The sequence below is a fragment of the Bos indicus genome, chromosome X (genome assembly GCF_029378745.1).
Source record: "Bos indicus isolate NIAB-ARS_2022 breed Sahiwal x Tharparkar chromosome X, NIAB-ARS_B.indTharparkar_mat_pri_1.0, whole genome shotgun sequence".
Taxonomy (NCBI): Eukaryota; Metazoa; Chordata; class Mammalia; order Artiodactyla; family Bovidae; genus Bos; species Bos indicus.
This window is the reverse complement of record NC_091789.1, coordinates 99,252,891-99,273,478: the sequence shown is the minus strand read 5'-3', so window position 1 is coordinate 99,273,478 and position 20,588 is coordinate 99,252,891. Positions and strand designations below refer to the sequence as shown.

General features: G+C 38.0%; 1 protein-coding gene across 8 annotated transcripts in view; it reads left to right on the top strand.

Annotated features, from left to right (window-relative positions):
* PHF8 (PHD finger protein 8) overlaps positions 1 to 20,588 on the top strand; it is a 97,832-nt gene that overhangs the window by 51,132 nt on the left and 26,112 nt on the right. For 6 of the 8 annotated variants that reach the window (XM_070783798.1, XM_070783795.1, XM_070783800.1 and 3 more), the window contains 6 exons: positions 1,233 to 1,535; positions 2,302 to 2,405; positions 6,777 to 6,955; positions 7,242 to 7,327; positions 7,809 to 7,942; positions 8,549 to 8,862. In XM_070783798.1, coding sequence (XP_070639899.1) covers positions 1,233 to 1,535; positions 2,302 to 2,405; positions 6,777 to 6,955; positions 7,242 to 7,327; positions 7,809 to 7,942; positions 8,549 to 8,862 — 1,120 coding nt within the window. The remainder of the gene's footprint in view (positions 1 to 1,232; positions 1,536 to 2,301; positions 2,406 to 6,776; positions 6,956 to 7,241; positions 7,328 to 7,808; positions 7,943 to 8,548; positions 8,863 to 20,588) is intronic. The other 2 variants (XM_070783801.1, XM_070783802.1) reach the window with 2 other exon arrangements.

The window sequence follows — 20,588 nt, the reverse complement described above, 5'->3', positions numbered from 1 at the left end:
CAGGGCCTCAGTATCCTTATCTGTAAAGTGAGGACAATACCACCTTTTCAGAGTTTTGTTATAATTAAGAGCTAATGTATGTAGAGCCCCTCGCACAGTGCCTGGCAGAGTAAGTACTCAATAAATGTGAGCCATTGTTGTTACTAGACTTTGCAGTGAAGAGAGAACTCAGTGTGGGCTGGTGAAGTAGCAGAGGCACCAGAGGAGAATTGGACTTGAAGTTTCAACTTTCCTTTAGCTCAGAAGCTGTAAGATTCCATTTAGCACCCAGAATATAGGCACTAAACATGCTAAAGGGTGGTCAGAGTGCGCTTATGGGAAGTTGGACTTCTAGCCTCACCTCTTGCAGCATGTTCCACTACCTGCACCATTACACCATGGCTTAACGTTGCCCGTCTCCTACCTCATTTTCTTCCACTTCCATCTGCCAGAATCTATCAGGGTTTAGTTAAAATGCCTGTCTTTTCTCTAACTACATAAGTTTTGTATACACGGAACTTTGGGCTGGTTGGAAGAGGACTTAGAGGTGGATCATATCTTTTTCACTGGCTTTCAAATGTTTTGAAGAAGTGAAATCCTTTTTTTCAAATGAAATCTTACATGGAATCTCAATATATGCAACCAATTGAAGCATAACTACTATGAATAAGTAGCAGTTACGAAGGTGGGAGGCTTAGAGCTCCACTTGCTTCTCTTATTTGCCTTCCACCTACCTCCAATCCTCAGGGCTCTTCCCAAGAAGTTCAAAGAAGCCACAGAGCATCTTTGAAAACCAGTCTGCTCCTTTACATTTACAGCTGAGAAAACAGATCCCCAGAGTGATCAGAGCACTTACCCTTGGTCACAGAGCTAATGAGTAAGCAGATTTAGAACTAGAAGCTCTCTTCTCTTAAATCCTGTAGTCCTTAGAGTTGGAACCACACATTTTAGTACTCATTTATTTTCTGTCTCATGTCAGCTGCTCTTGGAGTCTTTTCTCTCCAATTTTGATAGTAGTGCTGGGCTTTTTCTCTGCTCGTCTTCTTACTCGTCAATGGCTGGGTAAAGAAATGCCACCCGGTAAATTCTTGATGACTTATTGTGCAAAAACTAGGGTGTGCATAAGTGCCTATGTGGAGCATCTTTAAACCCCTTCATGGCAGTACCACCAGTGCCATGAACAGACCTCTGCTCTTAGTGTAGAGAGAACCCTTGAGTAAGCTCTAACCCCTCGTGTCCTAACACTCTTGTAGGATATCTTCCAACAGAACGTTGGGAAGACGAGCAATATCTTTGGGCTGCAGAGGATCTTCCCAGCCGGCTCCATTCCCTTAACCAGGCCAGCCCATTCCACTTCAGTATCCATGTCCAGGCTGTCACTGCCCTCCAAAAGTGGTTCAAAGAAGAAAGGCCTGAAGCCCAAGGAATTCTTCAAGAAGGCAGAGCGAAAGGGCAAGGAGAGCTCAGCCTTGGGGCCTGCTGGCCAATTGAGCTATAATCTCATGGATACATACAATCATCAGGCACTGAAGACAGGCTCTTCCCAGAAAGCAAAGGTGGGTGCTGGCCAATGGGTTCAGCCCAACCCTTTCGGGTCCCTTGGAAGAGCAGAGTATCAAAAGGAAAGGCTCTCCTGTCCTCCCACCTCCCTTAGGGCCCCTGGTGTTTGGCTGCCAGTCCCACTCATTTAATAGGCATTTATTGAGACCTTGTCTATGCTGGGCACTGTGATAGCTGCTGCAGACAATAACCCTCAAGAGGCCAACAGGCTAGTGAGAAAGATAGGCATAAAAAGAAATGAGTGCAATGAGATGTTGTGGATGCCACAATTAAGGGTGAGTGTGGGACCCTGAGACACAGGGGAGGGGATGATTGTATCTGGGTAGGGATGATGGTCAGGAGCTCTTCTCAGAAAGCATGAAACTTGAGCTGATCTTGAAATACTAGGATAAGAATGATATTTGAGTACATGGTATATGAGTGGCAGGTTGGAGCCTTGAACAGATTTTTTAGAAAAGTCCTCCTCCAGGGCCCCACCTTGCTTAAAGATTGTGGTACCCTCCATGGGCATGTGAAGATGCTCCACCCTCCCTTTAGGGAACATGTTTTGCAAGATTGACAGGTTTCCCCTGAGCCAGCCATACATTCTCAACCTTCTGCTCTTGTGATCATTTGGGTTGGGGATGGGGGGACAGCATAGTTGAAGACCTTGGTTCAGGTGGTTTTGATAGTGAACTCCACCAGTAAAACCAGAGGGAACTGGTTATTCTGATTCACATGGGAGTTTCAGACAGGTGACAACTGAGCCTCCTCCTCCTGCAGTTCAACATCACTGGCACCTGCTTGAATGACTCAGATGATGACTCGCCAGACTTGGACCTTGATGGGAATGAGGGCCAGCTGGCCCTATTGATGTCTAATGGCAGGTGAGGTGGGAAGAAGAAGCAGAGATGCTGGGATTTTTGGTAGCAATATGCAAGGCATGGAATTGGGACCTGGGGCTGGGACATGGGTGAGGGAGGGACTGTACTTGGGGAAATACCCAGATATTATCAGAAAACATTGCTTAGTACAGAGAACCATGGTAGTGCTGGGAGTGGGTAAGGGGAGAGGTCTGGAACTAATTGGCAATTCTGAGAAAAATCTTGTATAAGTTCTAGAAATTTCAGCAAGTCAGTGGATCAGAACTGTTGGCAGGAATAGGAAGTAGTATAGTATACTGGTTAAGAGCAGTAGTTTTTTATATACCTTTTGCGATTCAATTTTTAGGAACTTATTTTGCAGAAGTATTTGCTAGGTGTGTGAAAGAGTATTTCTCTTTCACTATATTTATAGTGAAATATATTTCACTATATCATTGTAATAGTAAATAGTTGGAAGCGTTCATTAATAAGGGTTGGATAAATTATGGTACATCTATGGAATAGAATACTGTGTAACTTAGAATGAGTTTAGTATCTATTGATGTGAAAAGATTTCCAAGATACATTTTAAGTGGAAAAAATCAGGTTGCAAGATAATATATGGGAATAGTTCATTTTAATTTTTTAAAAAGGCATGTATGCATGTGTGTGTGTGTAAAAAAGTAACATACAGTCTTTTACATTTATTTATTTGGCTGTATTGGATCTTAGTTGCAGCATGTGGGATCTCTGTTGCGTCATGTAGCATCTTTCATTGTGGAACAGGGACTCAGTAGTTATGATGCGCAGGCTCTATGGTTGTGTCATTTGGGCTCCAGAGCATGCGGGTATCAGTAGTTGCAGCATGTGTGCTGTCGAGTTGAGACACACAGGCTCCACAGCACATGGGCTCAGTAGTTACAGCATGTGGCTTTGTGGCATGTAGAATCTTAGTTCCTGACCAGGGATTGAATTCCCTGCATTGCAAGGTGGATTCTTAACCACTGGGCAACCAGGGAAGTCCCTTGCCTTTATTTTTAATTTAACTTTTTAAAAGAGGTTTAAAATTTATGCAGCTTAAAATTCAATAAGTGTGAAAGAATACATAGGAAAAAATTTTGCTCCCACCCTTCTCTGTTCTCCAGTTTTCCCCTCACACATGGAACACCAGTGTCAGTGCTTTCCTTCCAGAGATGTTTATACACATTCACTCAAATATATCAATATTTGTTATATATTTTATGTTTGTCACACCAAACTTGTAATAGTAGTTATCTCTGGAAAGTAGGATAGGGGAGGCAAGACAGGAAATTTTCACTTCAAAAGCATTTGAATTTTGTACAGTGAATATATATTAGTTTTCTTAAAATAATTTTTAGCAGACTGTTTTCTAAAAGAATAAAAGCACATCTTGACAAAAAGCTTGAGCTTGGGAATCAGACATTCCCGAATTTGAATCCCAGCTCTGACACATATCTGCATCTCTCTGTCTTCATTTTATCTGTTCTATAGATAAAACTTATCTTAGGGTTGTTGGAGGACTAAATGAAGTAATGTATGTAAAGTGCTTATTGCAGGTCCCGGCACATAGTAAATGTTTAATAAGTGGTTGCTTTTATAAATATAATAATGAAGTTGAAAATGAAAGATGACAGTGGTGGTGATGATGATGATAGTTGTGGGTATGGCCGGAAGCTAACTAGGTTGTCAGAAATCCTCAAACATGTAGGGAAGCAGAGGAAGACAGTAAAAGTTATTTTCTGGACACTCAGAACACCAGACAGGAGTAGTCAAGAGCTAAGTATAGAGTATGAACAGTGTAGGAACATGAGGGACAAGGATACTTTAACAGCCTTTTTTTAGGAAAAGATTGTTTTCAGATCTCAAGGGTGAGTATAGTAAGTCTACCTGGCTGGGAAATACAGGAAAAGGGAGTGTGAAGGCAGGGCAGATTCTGAAAGCAGCAGAGCTATCTTTGTGGTTTGAGAACATCGTTACTCAAGAATAAGATAGACTGAGCATTGCCTTTATCTAGAACCTATGGTTGGTCTGCTGGGGAAGAGAAAGTTGAGAGTCCTGAGGTTCCAGCCTGTAATGTTTATTAAGGACACGAGACGTTTTCCCTTTCCTCATCAGTCTTCCTTGTGCTGCTTCTAGTACTTCCTTCCACCTGCTAGAGGCTGCTGCTAAGTTAACCTAGGGAGTCCAGGTACAGTAATATTTACAGACGATATGATACTTATTATGTCTGATCTTTTCTCCAGAATAGTGCCATGTTTTGTGGAGGCTGAGGTGCAAATAAAACAAGATTGGCTGTATGTTGATAATTGCTGAAACTTAGCTGGGTCCTAGATACATGGAGTTTTTAATATTTTTTAAGTTTGTCATTTTTAATAATTAGAAGTTAATAAAAGATCAAGGTTGAATAGCTACCATTTATTGAGCACCTGCTTTGTGTCAGACTCTATGTTAGCAATTTACATACATTATTTAGCCCTTACAACAACCCTTAGGGGTAAGTGTTGTTATCCCTATTTTACTAATATGGGAAAGTGAGACCCAGAGAACTATAAGATTAGCTACTATTGGGTCACTTGTTATATGTCAGTCTCTACATTAGCTCATTTATCCTCCCAGCAACCCTTTGAGGTAGAAAACAGCTAATTCACTAAAAGCCAGTTCACCAAATGACTATTTGTTGAATGTATATTCACTTACCAAAAACTTGTTTCTCTTGATTTATAAGGCTTATTTGAGCAGTTTGTACTGGTTAACATTGTTTACCATGTGTGGTAGAATTATTAAGATTTAAGCTACTTTGGAATTCTTTCTACTTTATATATTTTAACACGTTTTTTGAGATACAATTTACATATCATATAATTAACCTTTTTTAAGTATATAATAAAATGACTCTTAGTAAATTTAAAGAATATGCAACTGTCACCACAATCCAATTTTGGAACATTTCTATCACATCAAATAGATCACTCATATCCACTTACATTCAGTCCTGGTTTTCTTCCCCAGACCCAGGCAACCAGTAATCTTCTTTCTATCACTATGAATTTGCCTTTTTAGATACTTCATATAAATGGAAGTCATTTAGTTCCTATGTAAATGTAGTCTCTTGTGTCTGGCTTCTTTCACTTAACGTGTTTCTGAAGTTCATCCATGATGTAGAATCTATCATTAATTGATTCCTTTTTATTGCTGAATAGTATTTCATTGTGTGGATCTACCACATTTACTTTATCCATTCTTTAGTTGATGGTCATTTGAATTGGTTATGCTTTTTGACTGTTATGAATAATGGTGCTTATGAGCATTTGTATGCTAGTTTATGTGTGGACATGTTTTTGTTTCTCACTTAGAAATAAAATTTAGGGTCATATGGTAACTCTGTTTAGCATTCTGAGTAACTGCCAAAATTTATCCCAAAGCATCTACCATTTTACACCTCCACCAGCAATTATGAGTTTTTCCATATATTATCTAATGCTTATTATTGCCCATCTTTTTTATTATAGCCATCTTGATGGATGTAAAGTGGTATCTTATTGTGGTTTTAATTTGCATTTCCCTAATGACTAATGATGTTGAGCATCTTTTGGTGTGATTATTGGACATTTATGTATCAACTTTAGAGAAATGTCTATTCAGATCTTTTACTTACTTTCTAATTCGTTTTGTCTTTGTTGTGTTCTAAGAGTTATTTAAATATTCTGGATACACATCCTTTTCTAGATAAATGATTTACAAATATTTTCTCCCAGTCTGTGGCTGGTCTTTTCTTTTTCTTAATGGCATCTTTTGAAGCACAAATGTTTTGAATTTTACCTAATCCAGGCCACAAGATATTTTCCTACATTTTCTTTTAGAAGTTTTATAGTTTTAGCTTTTACATTTAGATATATGATCCATTTTTAGTTAATTTTTGTGTGTGATATAAGGTTAAGAGTTCACATTCATTTTTTTGCATGTAATATCCACTTATTTCAGCATCATTTGTTAAAAAGACTGTTCTTTCTCCACTGAATTGCCTAAGCACCTTTGTCAGAAATCAATTGACTATAAATTTAAGGATTTAGGTCTAAATTCACAGTTCTGTTCCATTCATTTTTATCCTTATGCCAATATCATACTACCTTGATTACTGTAGCTTTATAGTAAATTTTTAAATTGAGTAGTGTAAGTCCTCCAACTTTGTTCTTTTTTGAAATTGTTTTGGCCATGTACATAGCCTTTGTATGCCCATATACATTTTAGTATCAGTTTATTAATCTCCACAAAACTAGATGCATTAGATAGGATTGCATTGAATCTATAGAACAATTTGGAGAGAATTGCCTTTGTGTGAGACTGTTTTTATGTTTTCCTTCACTCTCTCTCCAGTACCAAGAAGGTGAAGAGCTTATCTAAGTCTCGGCGAGCCAAGATCGTGAAGAAGGCAGACAAGACTAGGGTGGTGTCAGAACAGGTGATGGAGGATGAATTGGACTTGGATTCAGATGATGAACTGCAGATTGATGAGAGACTGGGAAAGGAGAAGGCGACCCTGTTAATAAGACCAAGTATGTATTTGTTCTTTTTCTTTCTTGCCCTGCCCATTTCAGTTTGGTTTTAGTCCCTTCAGTAGACTTAAGACCTTAGGCCTGAGCTTGTTGACTTTCTGATTTACCAGCTCTGTAGGCTTTCTTTGCTCTAGAGATTAATTTATGAACTAATTCCTTACCTCCCTAAATTACTTATCTGTGGTCATTACTTTCAGGAAAATTATAGTTTTATTCTCTTTCTCCTGGATATTTGGCTCAGATACTAACCTTAGCTTCATGGTAAGTACATTCTATTGCTTTCTAGAATTTCCCCGAAAGCTGCCTCGTGCGAAGCCTTGCTCGGACCCCAATCGAGTTCGTGAACCAGGAGAAGTTGAGTTTGACATTGAGGTAGGAGCCTTCCCTGTTTCTTATCTTCTGCTTGTTCTGGTTACAGAACCAGAATATGATTTGTCATTTTAGTTGAGGTTGGGGGAGACAGCCTATGCATTCAGTTCCTAAAATATTTATAAAGTGAAAGATTGTATGCTAAGTGCTCCTGAATATATAAATGGAAGATTATACTTTAGTTGAAATATTTAAAAAATCTTTAATATAGAGTAGACTAAAAGGCAGTGTGATGTAGGAGAAAGAGTATCTGATTTGGAATATCTGATTGTGACTTTGCATACATATTTAACTTCACTGAGCCTTAGTTTCCTTATCTGTAAAATGGGAGTTAGTACTTGCCTCACAAAGATGCTTCAAAGACTATGATGAAAAAACAAATATTCTGCTTAGTACTTGGTAGATACTTGGTGCTCAGAAGATATTAGTGTCAACCATATATTAGGGCCTGGGCAGCTGAGGTGATATCCCTTTTCTCCAACAGGAGGACTATACAACAGATGAGGACCTTATAGAAGGGGTCGAAGGCAAGCTTGGAAATGGGAGTGGAGCCGGTGGAATTCTTGATCTGCTCAAGGCCAGCAGGCAGGTGGGGGGACCTGACTATGCTGCCCTCACGTGAGTACTGGCTTTGTTCTCCCCTTTCTAGGTGATCAGACAACACACACCCCCACCTGCCACCTTTGGCTAGGTCAGCCAATCAGTAGGTATTAATTGAGTCATTTAAAGGGACAAAGAATTATCCAGGGCATTTGGGCTGAAAGAATAAAGTAGACATGAAATCTGTCCTGAGATATTTAAGATATGACTTAGAAAGGATGTACAGATTTCAAGGGCAGTGAGTCTGGGTTCTTTGGAAGTCAGAAGAGGCATGAAAGGAGCACTGGGCCTTTTCTGGATCTTGTTTTTTTTTTTTTTTTTCCTTTAAAAAAAAAGAATGCGGCCTGTGTGAATAGGAAGGGAGGTGCACCCTTTTTCTTGCCACTTTGCCTGCTGTCTATGGAGAGACTTCAGTCAAGAAGGACTGGCCTTTTTATGGAAATAGTCTTTGATACTATTTTGATCTTTAGTTTGGTTTCTAGTTTTTCACTTGGGATTATTCTCTTGTGCTTGTTCCTATCTTGACCCAGGCAGCTCTTGTCCCTCCTCCCTGACTATTCTGATGACTAGTTTCCTCTGACAACTAGAGAAACTCCTTCAGCATTTCTTTTCTGTCCCTTACAGTGAGGCTCCTGCCTCTCCCAGCACTCAGGAGGCTATCCAGGGCATGCTGTGCATGGCCAACCTGCAGTCCTCATCATCCTCACCAGCTACCTCCAGCCTGCAGGCCTGGTGGACCGGAGGGCAGGACCGAAGCAGCACGAGTTCCAACAGTGGGCTGGGCACAATGTCTAGCAGTCCTGCTTCCCAGCGCACCCCAGGGAAGCGGCCCATCAAGCGGCCAGCCTACTGGAAAACCGAAAGCGAGGAGGAAGAGGAGAACGCCAGTCTTGATGAACAGGACAGCTTGGGAGCATGCTTCAAGGATGCAGAGTATAGTAAGGGCAGCTGAGCACTGGAGTCAAGGCTAGGAGGGTTCCCCCTAGCCCCAATCTCAATCCCAAATCCAGTCCAGGACAGTCTGTAGTGAGCAAAGGCCTCACCATAAGCCTGATACTCAGTTTCTCTGTGCTATATTTTCTTAATCTGTAAAATGGGAATATCTTACAAGTTGATGTACAGACTACCTGGCACAGTGTCTTGCTTATGGGAGGCCCTCAAAAAATGATAGCTATTATAAGGACTTCCCTGGTGGTTCAGTGGTTAAGGCTCTGTGCTCCCAATGCAGGGGGCCTGAGCTCAATCCCTGGTCAGGAAGTTAGATCTCGTCTGCCACAACGAAGATCCAGTGCAGCCAAATTTAAATAAATAATTTTTTTAATGGTAGCTATTATCCATTTTTATCATTGTCCAGTTATCACTGCAGGTGACTCTTTTTTCCCTCTTACCTATTATACTTCCACTTGTTGTTGTTTAGTTGCTCAGTCGTGTCCGACTCTTTGCGACCCCATGGAATGTAGCCTACCAGGCTTTTCTGTCTATGGGATTTCCCAGGCAAGAATACTGGAGTGGGTTGCCATTTCCTCCTCCAGCAGACTTTCCCTATCCAGGGATCGAATCCACATCTCCTGCATTGGCAGATGGATTCTTTATCACTGAGCCACAAGGGAAGCCCCTTTACTTCCATTACCTGTATCATTTGTGTTATGTGTTGTTCAGTTCATCTCTTGCAAAGGTATATGACTTTTTAGTGGGCTTTTCACATTTAATAGATGACTCCTTTTTTAAACTAAAATGTATTGAGTATGCAGTGTATAAAGCACTTTTTTTATAGTGCAACTGAGTTGTAGGTTTTCGTTTTAACATTATTTTAAAAAGTAATCCTTGATGACCAAAAGTAGGACAGAGAAAGGAAAAATTCCCTTTGACTAACATTCTCCCCTCTCTGAGGAAGTTATCCAAAGGTAACATTTATTATCAGTTTGAAGTATACCTTTTAATTTTTTGTGTTTATACCCATTTGTAGACATAAATAGAGGTATAGTTTTGTTTTGTGTGTATGTGGTTCTACAACTTGCTTGGATTTCTTTCAACATCAGTATGTAGAGGTCTACTTCATCAATGCATTGGGATCTACCTGCTGCATAGTAGTCTGAAGCATAGGTGTACCATCATTTGTTTAACTGTCCCCTACTGGTTAACATTTAGGTTATTTCTAATTTTTAGTGTTATGAAAATTCTTGTAAATAACCTTTTGTTTTCATGTGCCAGTTAGCATTTCTCTAAAGTAGCTAGACCTGCTGAGTTGAAGGGTATATACAAAATAAATGTTAATGGTGCTGAATTCCCTCCACAAGGGTCAGTATATGAGCAGTGTATGAGAAATACCTGTTTCCCTACAGCCTTACCAACAGTGGTAATTTTTAATTTTTGCCAATCTGATGGCAAAAACTGGTGTCACAGTTTGTTTTATATGTTTATTGACTTGTGCTTATTCCTTTCCTGTGAATTAATTACTCAGTTATTCACTCATTTTTAGAATGTTAGTTTTTCTTATTGATTTATAAGAATTCTTTATATATTCTCAATTTGTTGGAGTGTTTTTTATATATTCTGAAAATGTTGAAAAATATTTTCTTTTAGTCTGTTGCTTGTATTTTAATTTTACTTATGGTATCTTAGTGTGTAGTAGATTTCAGTTTTTACATAGTCGTCTTTGTCAACATTTTGTATTTTATGTTTTGGTAAGAAAATTTCTTATATTTTCACCTAAAAAGTATATAGAAGTTAAAATTTTATTTTTTCTGGAATTAAGTTTTATGAATTGTGAGAGGTAAGAATCTAACTTACTATTTTCCACACGGATAGTCATTTGCCCCAATAACCATTTATTGACTAGTTCATCAATTATCCCCTGATTTGAAGCTCTTCTTCTGTCTTAAACGAAATTTCCTTATATGTGTGGATTTCTTTCCTTTTTTTTTTTTTTTTTTTTAATTAGGGGATGAGATGCTGAGTGGCTTGTGGGATCTTAGTTCCCTGATCAGGGATTGAACCCATACCCTCATCAGTAAAAGCACAGAGTCCTAACCACTGGACTTCAAGGAATTCCCTGAATTTGTTTTTCTGCTCTATTCCCAGTTCTATTGCTAAATAGCTATATTACTTTGGGCAAGCTAATTAACTTCTCTGTGATAATAGTATTTACCTCTTAGATTGTTGTGAGGAATAAATGAATTATACGTAAAGCAATTAGAATATTGCCCAGCACATAATAAGTGCTGTGTGTTAGATGTTATTAATAATACTCTGTTCCATAAAACCAATTTGTCCATTCCTGTGGCACTACCTCATAGGTTAGTTACTACAGGCCTTGTGTCTGGTAGAGCAGATCCCCTCTGCAGAACTTGCTTTGGACCTAAGGAGAACAAGGATGTTCAGCAAGCCCATTATGTCTGGGTTGAACTGTGATTAGTCTTAATTTGTTACCAAGTTTCCCTGGCTACTCATCCTACCTTTAGCAATCACATTGACCAATAGGATTAGGGTTAGGGGAACTAACCTTAATAAGATTACCTTAAGTAATCCTTGCCCAGTTTGAACCCATTTGCATTTGCACCCAGTACTGTACTGGGTAATCAGTGGATCCTTTGTAGCCTTAAACTCTGCCTGGGCTTCTTTTAGAAGTAGGTTCTTGAGGGTATTTGCTCAAGATAGATAGCAACTTCATTAAATTAAAATCTGATCTAGAGCCTAGTCATCAGCAGTCTTTGTTGTTGGTTTTAGACACAGGGAGAAGTGTCTTCACAACTTGCTTCATGTGCACTTTCCACCATCCTCCTCACCCACTGGCACTTAATTTTGTAGAAAACAAAGCCACCATTTGCCCTTCCTGATAGGAGGCACTGTTGTAGGATTTTTAGCTTTTATATGTAGATCTTCATATATAGGTTTTCTCTGAAATGTGAGAAAACTTACCACTAATTGGTTAAAAACAACATGCCAGGGAAAATTGCTTTTGAACCAGTGCAACTTCTAGATGACATTGCTGTCATTCTGCCATTTAGCTTTGAATAGTCACAAAACAGGCCATCTTGTCCTTTTGTTTTCAAACACGGTCTGGCTCTATTCATGCTTTCTTGTATATCTCTTCTTCAGTTTATTACTATGTATTTTATTTTATAGTTTGGTTCCCATTGAAAATGGCACTTTTTATCTATCATATTTTCCAATTGGCTGTTGCTAGTATGCAGGAAGATAGTTGATTTTTCTATATTGTTCCTGTGTTACCTTACTATACTCTTGTTAGTTCTGTTAGTTTAGTTTTTTAGGTAATTGTCTTGGGCTCTTGAAGTAGGTGATCTATGTCCCCTATCTTAGTTTGCTAGGGCTGCCATAACAAAATACCACAGACTGGATGGCTGGAAGTGAAGTGAAGTGAAAGTTGCTCAGTCATGTCCAACTCTTTGCAATCCCATGCACTGTAGCCTGCCAGGCTCCTCTCTCCATGGAATTCTCCAGGCAAGAATACTGGACTGGGTAGCCGTCCCCTTCTCCAGGGAATCTTTCCAACCCAGGGATCAAATCCAGGTCTCCCACATTACAGGTAGATTCTTTACCATCTGAGCCAACAAGGAAGCCCAAGAATACTGGAGTAGGTAACCTATCCCTTCTCCAGGAGATCTTCCTGACCCAAGAATTGAACCAGGGTCTCCTGCATTGCAGGTGGATTCTTCACCAGCTGAGCTACCAGGGAAGCCCACAGAACAATAGAAATTATTCTTTTCACAGTTCTTGAGGCTAGAAATTCAAGATCAAATTATTAGCAGAGTTGCTTTCTCCTGAAGACTCACCTTGGCTTGCAGATGATCTCCCTCTTGCTACATTTTCACGAGGTGATCCCCTATGCATACAGGCTCCTATTGTCCCTCTGTATATCCCAATCTCTTCTTAAAAAGGGAGCAGTCTGATTGGGTTAGGGCCCACCCTAGTGGCCTCATTTTAATCTAATTACCTCTTTCAAAGCCTTATCTCCAAATACAGTTATAGTCTGAAGTACTAAGAGTTAGGAATTCAACATACGAATTTTGGAGGGAGGACACAGTTATCCCATAACACCCCCTTTCTTTCTGGTATTTATACCTCTAGATTTTCCTAGTTTTATTACAGGTGGTAGAGGCATCCTTATGTTGTTTCTGACTTTACAGGTAATGTTGACAGTGTTTATCCAATCAATATATAGGGCTCTGTAGGTCTCCGGTAGACTACTCTCATGAAGTTCAGGGGAGTCTCTATCTAGTTAGAGAGGTTTTTGTTTGTTTTAAAAACTGGAGTGGAATTAGGTTTTATCAAATTTTGGGGGGGCACCTTTTGATATAAACACATAGTTTTTCTCTTAATTTGCTAATGGTGATTTGTATTAATAGAATTACTGATTTAGAATTGATATTTCTGTCTTAAAATTAACTGTATTTGGGGCTTCTCAGGTGGCGCTAGTAGTAAAGAACCCACCTGCCAGTGCAAGAGACAAAAGAGACCCAGGTTCAGTCCCTGGGTCAGGAAGATTGCCTGGAGGAGGGCACAGCAACCCACTCTAGTATTCTTGCTTGCAGAATCCTATGGACAGTGGAGCCTGTTGGGCTATAGCCCATAGGATAGCAAAGAGTCGGACATGACTGAAGCAACTTTGCACTCAATTTCTGGCTTTATTTTATTCCTTTTTCTTAATGTACTTTGTACAACATCTTGAGTTGAAAGCTCTGTTCATTTATTTTCAGTCTGCCCTTTTGATAAAATATTTTTTTAATTTTATTTTTTAAATTAACATTTAAATAAAATTGTCTTTGTTGATATACACATGCTTAGATTCTTGTAACCACCACAATCACCACTACTACCACAATGAGTAGAACACAACCCCTCCAAAGTCCTTTATATTATCCCTTAGTAGTCATGCCCTCCCTCTATCCCTAACTCCTGGCAACCACTGTTCTCCATCACTGTGATCTTGCCTTTACCAGAATGTCATATAAAGGAATTACACAGTATGTAATATTTTGAGACTGACCTCTTTTACTTAGCCTAATGCCTTTAAGATTTATCCATGTTGTCACATATCGATAGCTTGTTCTTTTTTTATTGAAGAATTGTATGGATCTACCACAGTTTCATTTTGTTTATTTTGGGTGAGCCATGTGGCATGCAGGATCTTAGTTCCTTGACCAGGGATCAAACCCCTGCCCCCTGCAGTAGAAGCACAGAGTCCTAACCACTGGACTGTCAGGGAAATTCCTCTACCACAGTTTATTAATTTACCCATTGAAGGACACTGGATTATTTACAGCTTTGGGTGATTATGAATTGGGCTGCTGTGAACATTTGTGTGAGGCTTTTGGGTGAACATGAGTTTCCCTAGGGTAAAGACCTAGCAATAGCATTCCTGAACGGTGTGGGCAGTAGATGCTTTAACTTTATTGGAAACTGCCAAACTGTTTTCCAGTGATTGTGCCATTTTACATTCCCACCAGAAATATGTGAGAGTTCCAATTGTTCTGCATACTCACCAGCACTTGGTATTGTTAGTACACTTATTTTAGTCATCCTAATACGTGTGTGGTGATACCTCATTTTGTGGCTCATCTAATGGCTAATTATGTTGAGCATCTTTTCATGTATTTATTTGCTACTCATATACTCTTTTTTGAAATGTCTTTAAACAGACACTTGGAACAACTACTGCCTTTTAAAAAATTAGGTTGTTTAACTGTTGAGCTTTGAAAGTTCTTTGTATAGTCTGGATTCAAGTCTCTTGTCAGGTATGTGATTTGCAAATATTTTCTCCCACTCTGTGGCTTGTATTTCATTCTCTCATGGCTTTCTTAAACACGTTCACATTCTAGAAAGTCTAGTTTATCAGTTTTATCTTTCATGGCTTATGCTTCTTTTTAACAACTCTTTCTGTAAACTCAGGGTGCACTTTTCTCCTTTTTTAACCTAACAACTGTATGGTTTTAGGTTTTGCATTTCTATCTGTGTTCCATTTTGACTAAATTTTCACATAACATATGATGTTTAGGTTGGGTGAACCTTTTTTTGGCATATGGGTGTCCACTTGTTCCAACACCATTTCTTGAAAAGAAGATTTTTAATTTTTATTTTTCTATTAACTTGCATTTGTACCTTTGTCAAAAGTGGAATGACCATATTTGTGTGGTTCTGTCTCTGATTTGTTCTTTTCCATTGATCTGTGTTATCAATCCCTTTGTCAAAACTTCACTGTCTTGATTGCTGAAGCTTTATAGTAATTCTTTTTTTTTTTTAAGATTTATTTATTTTTGGCTGCACTAGGTCTTCATTGCTGTATACAGGCTTTCTCCAGTTGTGGAGATTTGGGTCTACTCTTTGTTGTGGTGTGCTGGCTTCTCATTGAGGTGGCTTCTCTTGTTGCAGAGCACTGGCTCTAGGTGCACAGACTTCAATAGTTGTGGCACCTGGGCTTAGTTGCTCCGCGGCCTGTGGGATCTTCCCTAACCAGGGGTCAAACCTGTGTCCCCTGCATTGGTGGGCAGATTCTTAACCACTAGACCACCAGGGAAGCCCTATAGTAATTCTTAAAATCGAGTAATACAACGTCTTCAATTTTTTCTTTCCATAAAATTTAAGAGTCAGTTTGTCTGAATCTACAATAATTTCTGCTAGGGTTTTGGTTGGAATTATGTTAACTATATAGATCAATTCAGAGAGAATTGTGATCTTTATTTTTTATCAAGGTGAAATATATAGCTAAACATATATATATGTATATATAATTAAACATGAAATACATAATTATAAACATTTTAAAGTTTACAATTCAGTGATACTTAGTGCATTCACAGTGTGGTGCAACCACAGCCTCTCTCTGTTTCCAGTATATTTTCGTGGCCCCAGAAAAATATCCTGGATCCATTAAATAATTGTGTCCCATGTCCCCACTCATCTCATCCCCTGGTAACCACTAATCTGCTTTCTGTCCATATGGATTTGCCTGTTATGGATATATGATATAGTAGTAATCATATAGTATGTGATCTTTTGTGTCTGGCTTCTTTCACTTACCATAATGTTTTTAAGGTTTATCCAAGTTATAGGATGTATCAGTATTTTGTTCCTTTTTATGGTTAAGTAGTATTTCATTGTATGGATATACTACATTTGTTTATCCATTCATCTGCAGATAGGCATTTGAGTTATTTCCACCTTTTGGCTGTTACGAATAATGCTGCTATAGATGTTTGTGTGCATGTTTCTGTGTGGGCACATGTTTTCATTTCTCTTGGACATATACCCGGGAGTAGAATTACTCAGTCCTATGGTAATTCTGTGTTTAACTCTTTGAGGGACCACTGAAACATTTTACACAAGGACTGCAAGAGAATTGTCACCTTAGATATATTGAATCTTCTAATTTGTGTGCATGATATGTTCCTCCATATTTACTCTTTGAAAAATTTCATCAGCGTTTCATAGTTTTGAGCATACAGATCCTGCATATGCTTTTTTTTATTAGATTTATCCCTGAGTTCTGTATTTTTTTTGCAAATACTGTAAATGGTACCTTTTTAAACCCTTGGTTTCTAATTGTTTATTGCTAGTGTAATGTGTGTGTGTGTGTGTGTGTGTGTGTGTGTGTATATGTATATAAAACACAAAGACACGACTTAGCAACTGAACAACAAGTGTATATAAATATGATTGATTTATATTGACTTTATATCCTGCAACCTTGGTAAACTCACTTATTCTAGGAATTTTTTTGGAATTGTTGTTCAGTCACTAAGTCATGTCTGACTCTTTGTGACCTCGTGGACTACTGCATGCCAGGCTTCCTCGTCCTTCACTGTCTCCCGGAGTTTGATCAGACTCATATCCATTGAATCAGTGATGCCATCCAGCCATCTCATCCTCTGTCGTCCCCTTTTTCTCCTGCCCCCAATCCCTCCCAGCATCAGAGTCTTTTCCAGTGAGTCAGCTCTTCACATGAGGTGGCCAAAGTATTGGAGTTTCAGCTTTAGCATCAGTCCTTTCAATGAACACCCAGGACAGATCTCCTTTAGGATGGACTGGTTGGATCTCCTTGCAGTCCATGGGACCCTCAAGAGTCTTCTCCAACACCACAGTTCAAAAGCATCATCAATTCTTCGGCACTCAGCTTTCTTCACAGTCCAACTCTCACATCCATACATGACTACTGGAAAAATCATAGCTTTGACTATGCAAACCTTTGTTGGCAAAGTGATGTCTCTCCTTTTTAATATGCTGTCTAGGTTTGTCATAGCTTCTTTTTTGGTATATTCTTTGTATTTTTTTGTCTAGATGATTGTGATCATGTCATGTGCAAGTAGGGACAATTTTATTCCTTTCTTTCCAATCTTTGTTTTCCTTCTTGCCTTTTTGCTCTGGCTACAATTTTCAAGCACAATGTGGTGAGGGTGAACTAACACCCTTGCCTTGTTTCCAATCTAAGGGAGAAATCATCTTTTTACTAATATGGTGTTATCTGTGTAGGTTATCAAGGTAAGGAAGTTCATTTCCATTCCTTTTTTGCTGAGTTTTTTTTTTTTTTTTTTTTTTTTAATGAATGAGTGTTGAATTTTCCCAATGTGTTTATTCCACTAATGGATATAATCATGTTGTTTTATTCATTTAATCTGTTAAGATTGTAGGTTACATTGATTGATTTTCAAATATCACAGAATTGAAATCACAGGATAGACCTTAATTGCTAATGATGTATTATTCTTTTTATATATTATTGGATTTGATTTACTAGTATTTCACTGAGGATTTTTGTGTCTTTGTTCATGAGGGATATTGGTCTATAATTTTTTTTTCTTATATTTTAGTTTTGGTATCAGGGCAATCAGTGCTGGCCTCAAAGAATGAGTTGGGAAATGTTCCTCCTCTATTTTCTAGAAGAGATAATGTAGAATTAGTGGGTTTTAAAAAATGTTTAGTAGAATTTTTGAGTGAAACCACCCAGGCCTAGGGATTTCTTTTTATGTTTTAACTATGGATTTATTTTCTTTGGTAGATATAGAATTATTCAGATTTTCTATTTTGTCTTGGGTAAGTTTTGATAGTTTGTGGTATTCAAGGAATTGGTCCATTTTAGCTAAGTTGTAGAATTTATGAGCATAGAGCTGTTTGTAGTTTTCCTCTATTATCCTTTTAGTGTCCGTGAGGTCTTTAGTGATATTTTTAATTTGATGTTATCTTTTTCATTTTTATACTTAATGTTAGTAATTTGTATCTTTTATTGTCATTCTTGTTGGCATCTTATCCATTTGATCTTTTCAAAGAACAGTTTTTGGTTTCACTTAAACTTCATTAAGATTTGTTTTTTTCACATAGGATTTAGTCTATCTTGATAATTTTGTGTTGTAAACTTGAGAAGAATGTATATTCTGCTACTGTTGGGTTGAATATTCTATCAGTTTCAATTTAATCTTGTTGATTAGTGATAATCTGTATCTTTGCTAATTTTTCATCTACTTATTTTCTTGATTACTGAGAGAGATGTGTTGAAGTCTCCAAGCATAATTGAGAATTTATCTGTTTCCCTTTTTAGTTCCATCGGTTTTTGCTTTGTACAGTTGGAAGCTCTGATGTTAGGTGCATCCACATTTAAAGATTGCTTTGTTTTCTTGTCATTATGTTTACCATCTTATCATTCTTTTCTATCCCTTTTCATCCCTGCTAATTTTCCTTGGTCTGAAGTTACTTTATACATTATTTATTTATAACTGGATGTTTGTGCCTTTGACCACCTTCATCCAATTCCCTTACTCCTCACCTGCTGCCTCTGGTAACCACAAATCTGATCTCTTTTTCTATCAGTTTGGGATTTCTTTTTCAGGTTCCACATATAAGTGAGATCATATATTATTTGTCCTTCTCTATCTGACTTATTTCACTTAGCATAATACCCTTCAGTTCACATATGGTAGGATTTCTTTCTTTTTTTTTGGCTGAGTAGTATTCATTCATTTGTATGTGTATCATTTTCTTTATTCATTTGTCTATTGATGGACATTTAGGTTGTTTGATTTTCTTACGTTGAACCACTCTTGCATTCCTGGGATAAATCCCCCTTGGTCATAGCATATACTTATTTTAATAGGCTGCTGAATTTGGTTTGCTAGTATTTTGTTAAGGATTTTTACATCAGTATTCGTAAAGCATATTAATGTGTAGTTTCCCTTTCCTGTAGCATCTTTTTTCTGGCTTTGATATCAGGGTCGCATAGAATGAGTTAGCATGTGTTCTCTCCTCTTCTGTTTTTTGAAAGAGTTTGACAGGGATTGAAATCATTAAATGTCATGTATGGATGTGAGAGATGGACTATAAAGAAAGCTGAGCACTGAAGAATTGATGCTTTTCAACTGTGGTGTTAGAGAAGACTCTTGAGAGTCCCTTGGACTGCAAGGAGATCCAACCTGTCAATTCTAAAGGAAGTCAGTCCGGAATATTCATTGGAAGGACTGATGCTGAAGCTGACACCCCAATACTTTGACCACCTGATGCCAAGAACCGACTCATTGGAAAAGACCCTGATGCTGGGAAAGATTGAAGGCGGGAGGAGAAGGGGACGACAGAGGATGAGATGGTTGGATGGCATCCCTGACGCAATGGACATGAGTTTGAATAGGCTCCAGGAGTTGGTGATGGACAGGGAAGCCTGGAGTGCTGTAGTCCATAGGGTTGCAAAGAGTCAGACAGGACTGAGTGACTGAACTGAATTGAACTGAACTGAGAAACCACCAGTGAAACCATCAAATAACCTTAACTTTTCTTTGTTGGAAGCTTTTTGATTTTTTATTCAATCTCTGTACTTAATATACGTGAGTTCAGATTTTCCACTTCTTCAGTCAGTTTAGGTGATTTGTGTGCTTCTAGGAATTTGTCATTTTGTATAGTTTATCTAATTTGTTAGCATACAGTTCATAGTATTTTCTTATAATCCTTTTTATTTCTGTAAAGTTTGCAATAATGTCCCCACTTTCATTTCTCATTTCAAGTATCTTTGTCTTCTCTTTCTTCTTCTTTGTTAGTCTAGCTAAATATGTGCATATTTTGTTGATTATCTTTCAAGCAACCAAATTTTGATTTTGTTGATTCTGTTTTTCTTTTTTTATTTCACTCATCTCTGCTCAGATCTTTATTATTCCCTTCCTTCTGTTAGTTTCAGATTTAGTTTGTTCTTTTTCTAGTTTCTTAAGGTGTAAAATTAGGTTACTGATTTGATATCTTTCTTCTTTTTTAATATTGTAAGCATTTGCACGCATAAATGTCTCTCTGAGCACTGCTTTTGCTGCATCCCATAAGTTTTGTGTTTTGGTTTTCCTTCCTCTTAGAGTTTTTAAAAATCAACTTTTGATTTTTCCCCTCTAATCTATTGATTTTTTTCAGAGTATATTGTTCAATTTTCACCAGTTTATAAATTTTCCAGTTCTGTTACTGATTCCTAGTTTTATTCCATTGCTTTTGGAGAACATACTTTATATGATTTTATTCTTTTAAATTATTGAGACTTGTAGGCTAAATTATGGTCTATCCTGGAGAATAATCCATGTATACTTGAGGAAAATGTATATTTTGCTGTTTTGGGGTGAAGTTTTCTGTATTTGTTGGTTAGGTCTAGTTGACTTATAGTGTTGTTCAAGTATTCCATTTCTTTATTGAT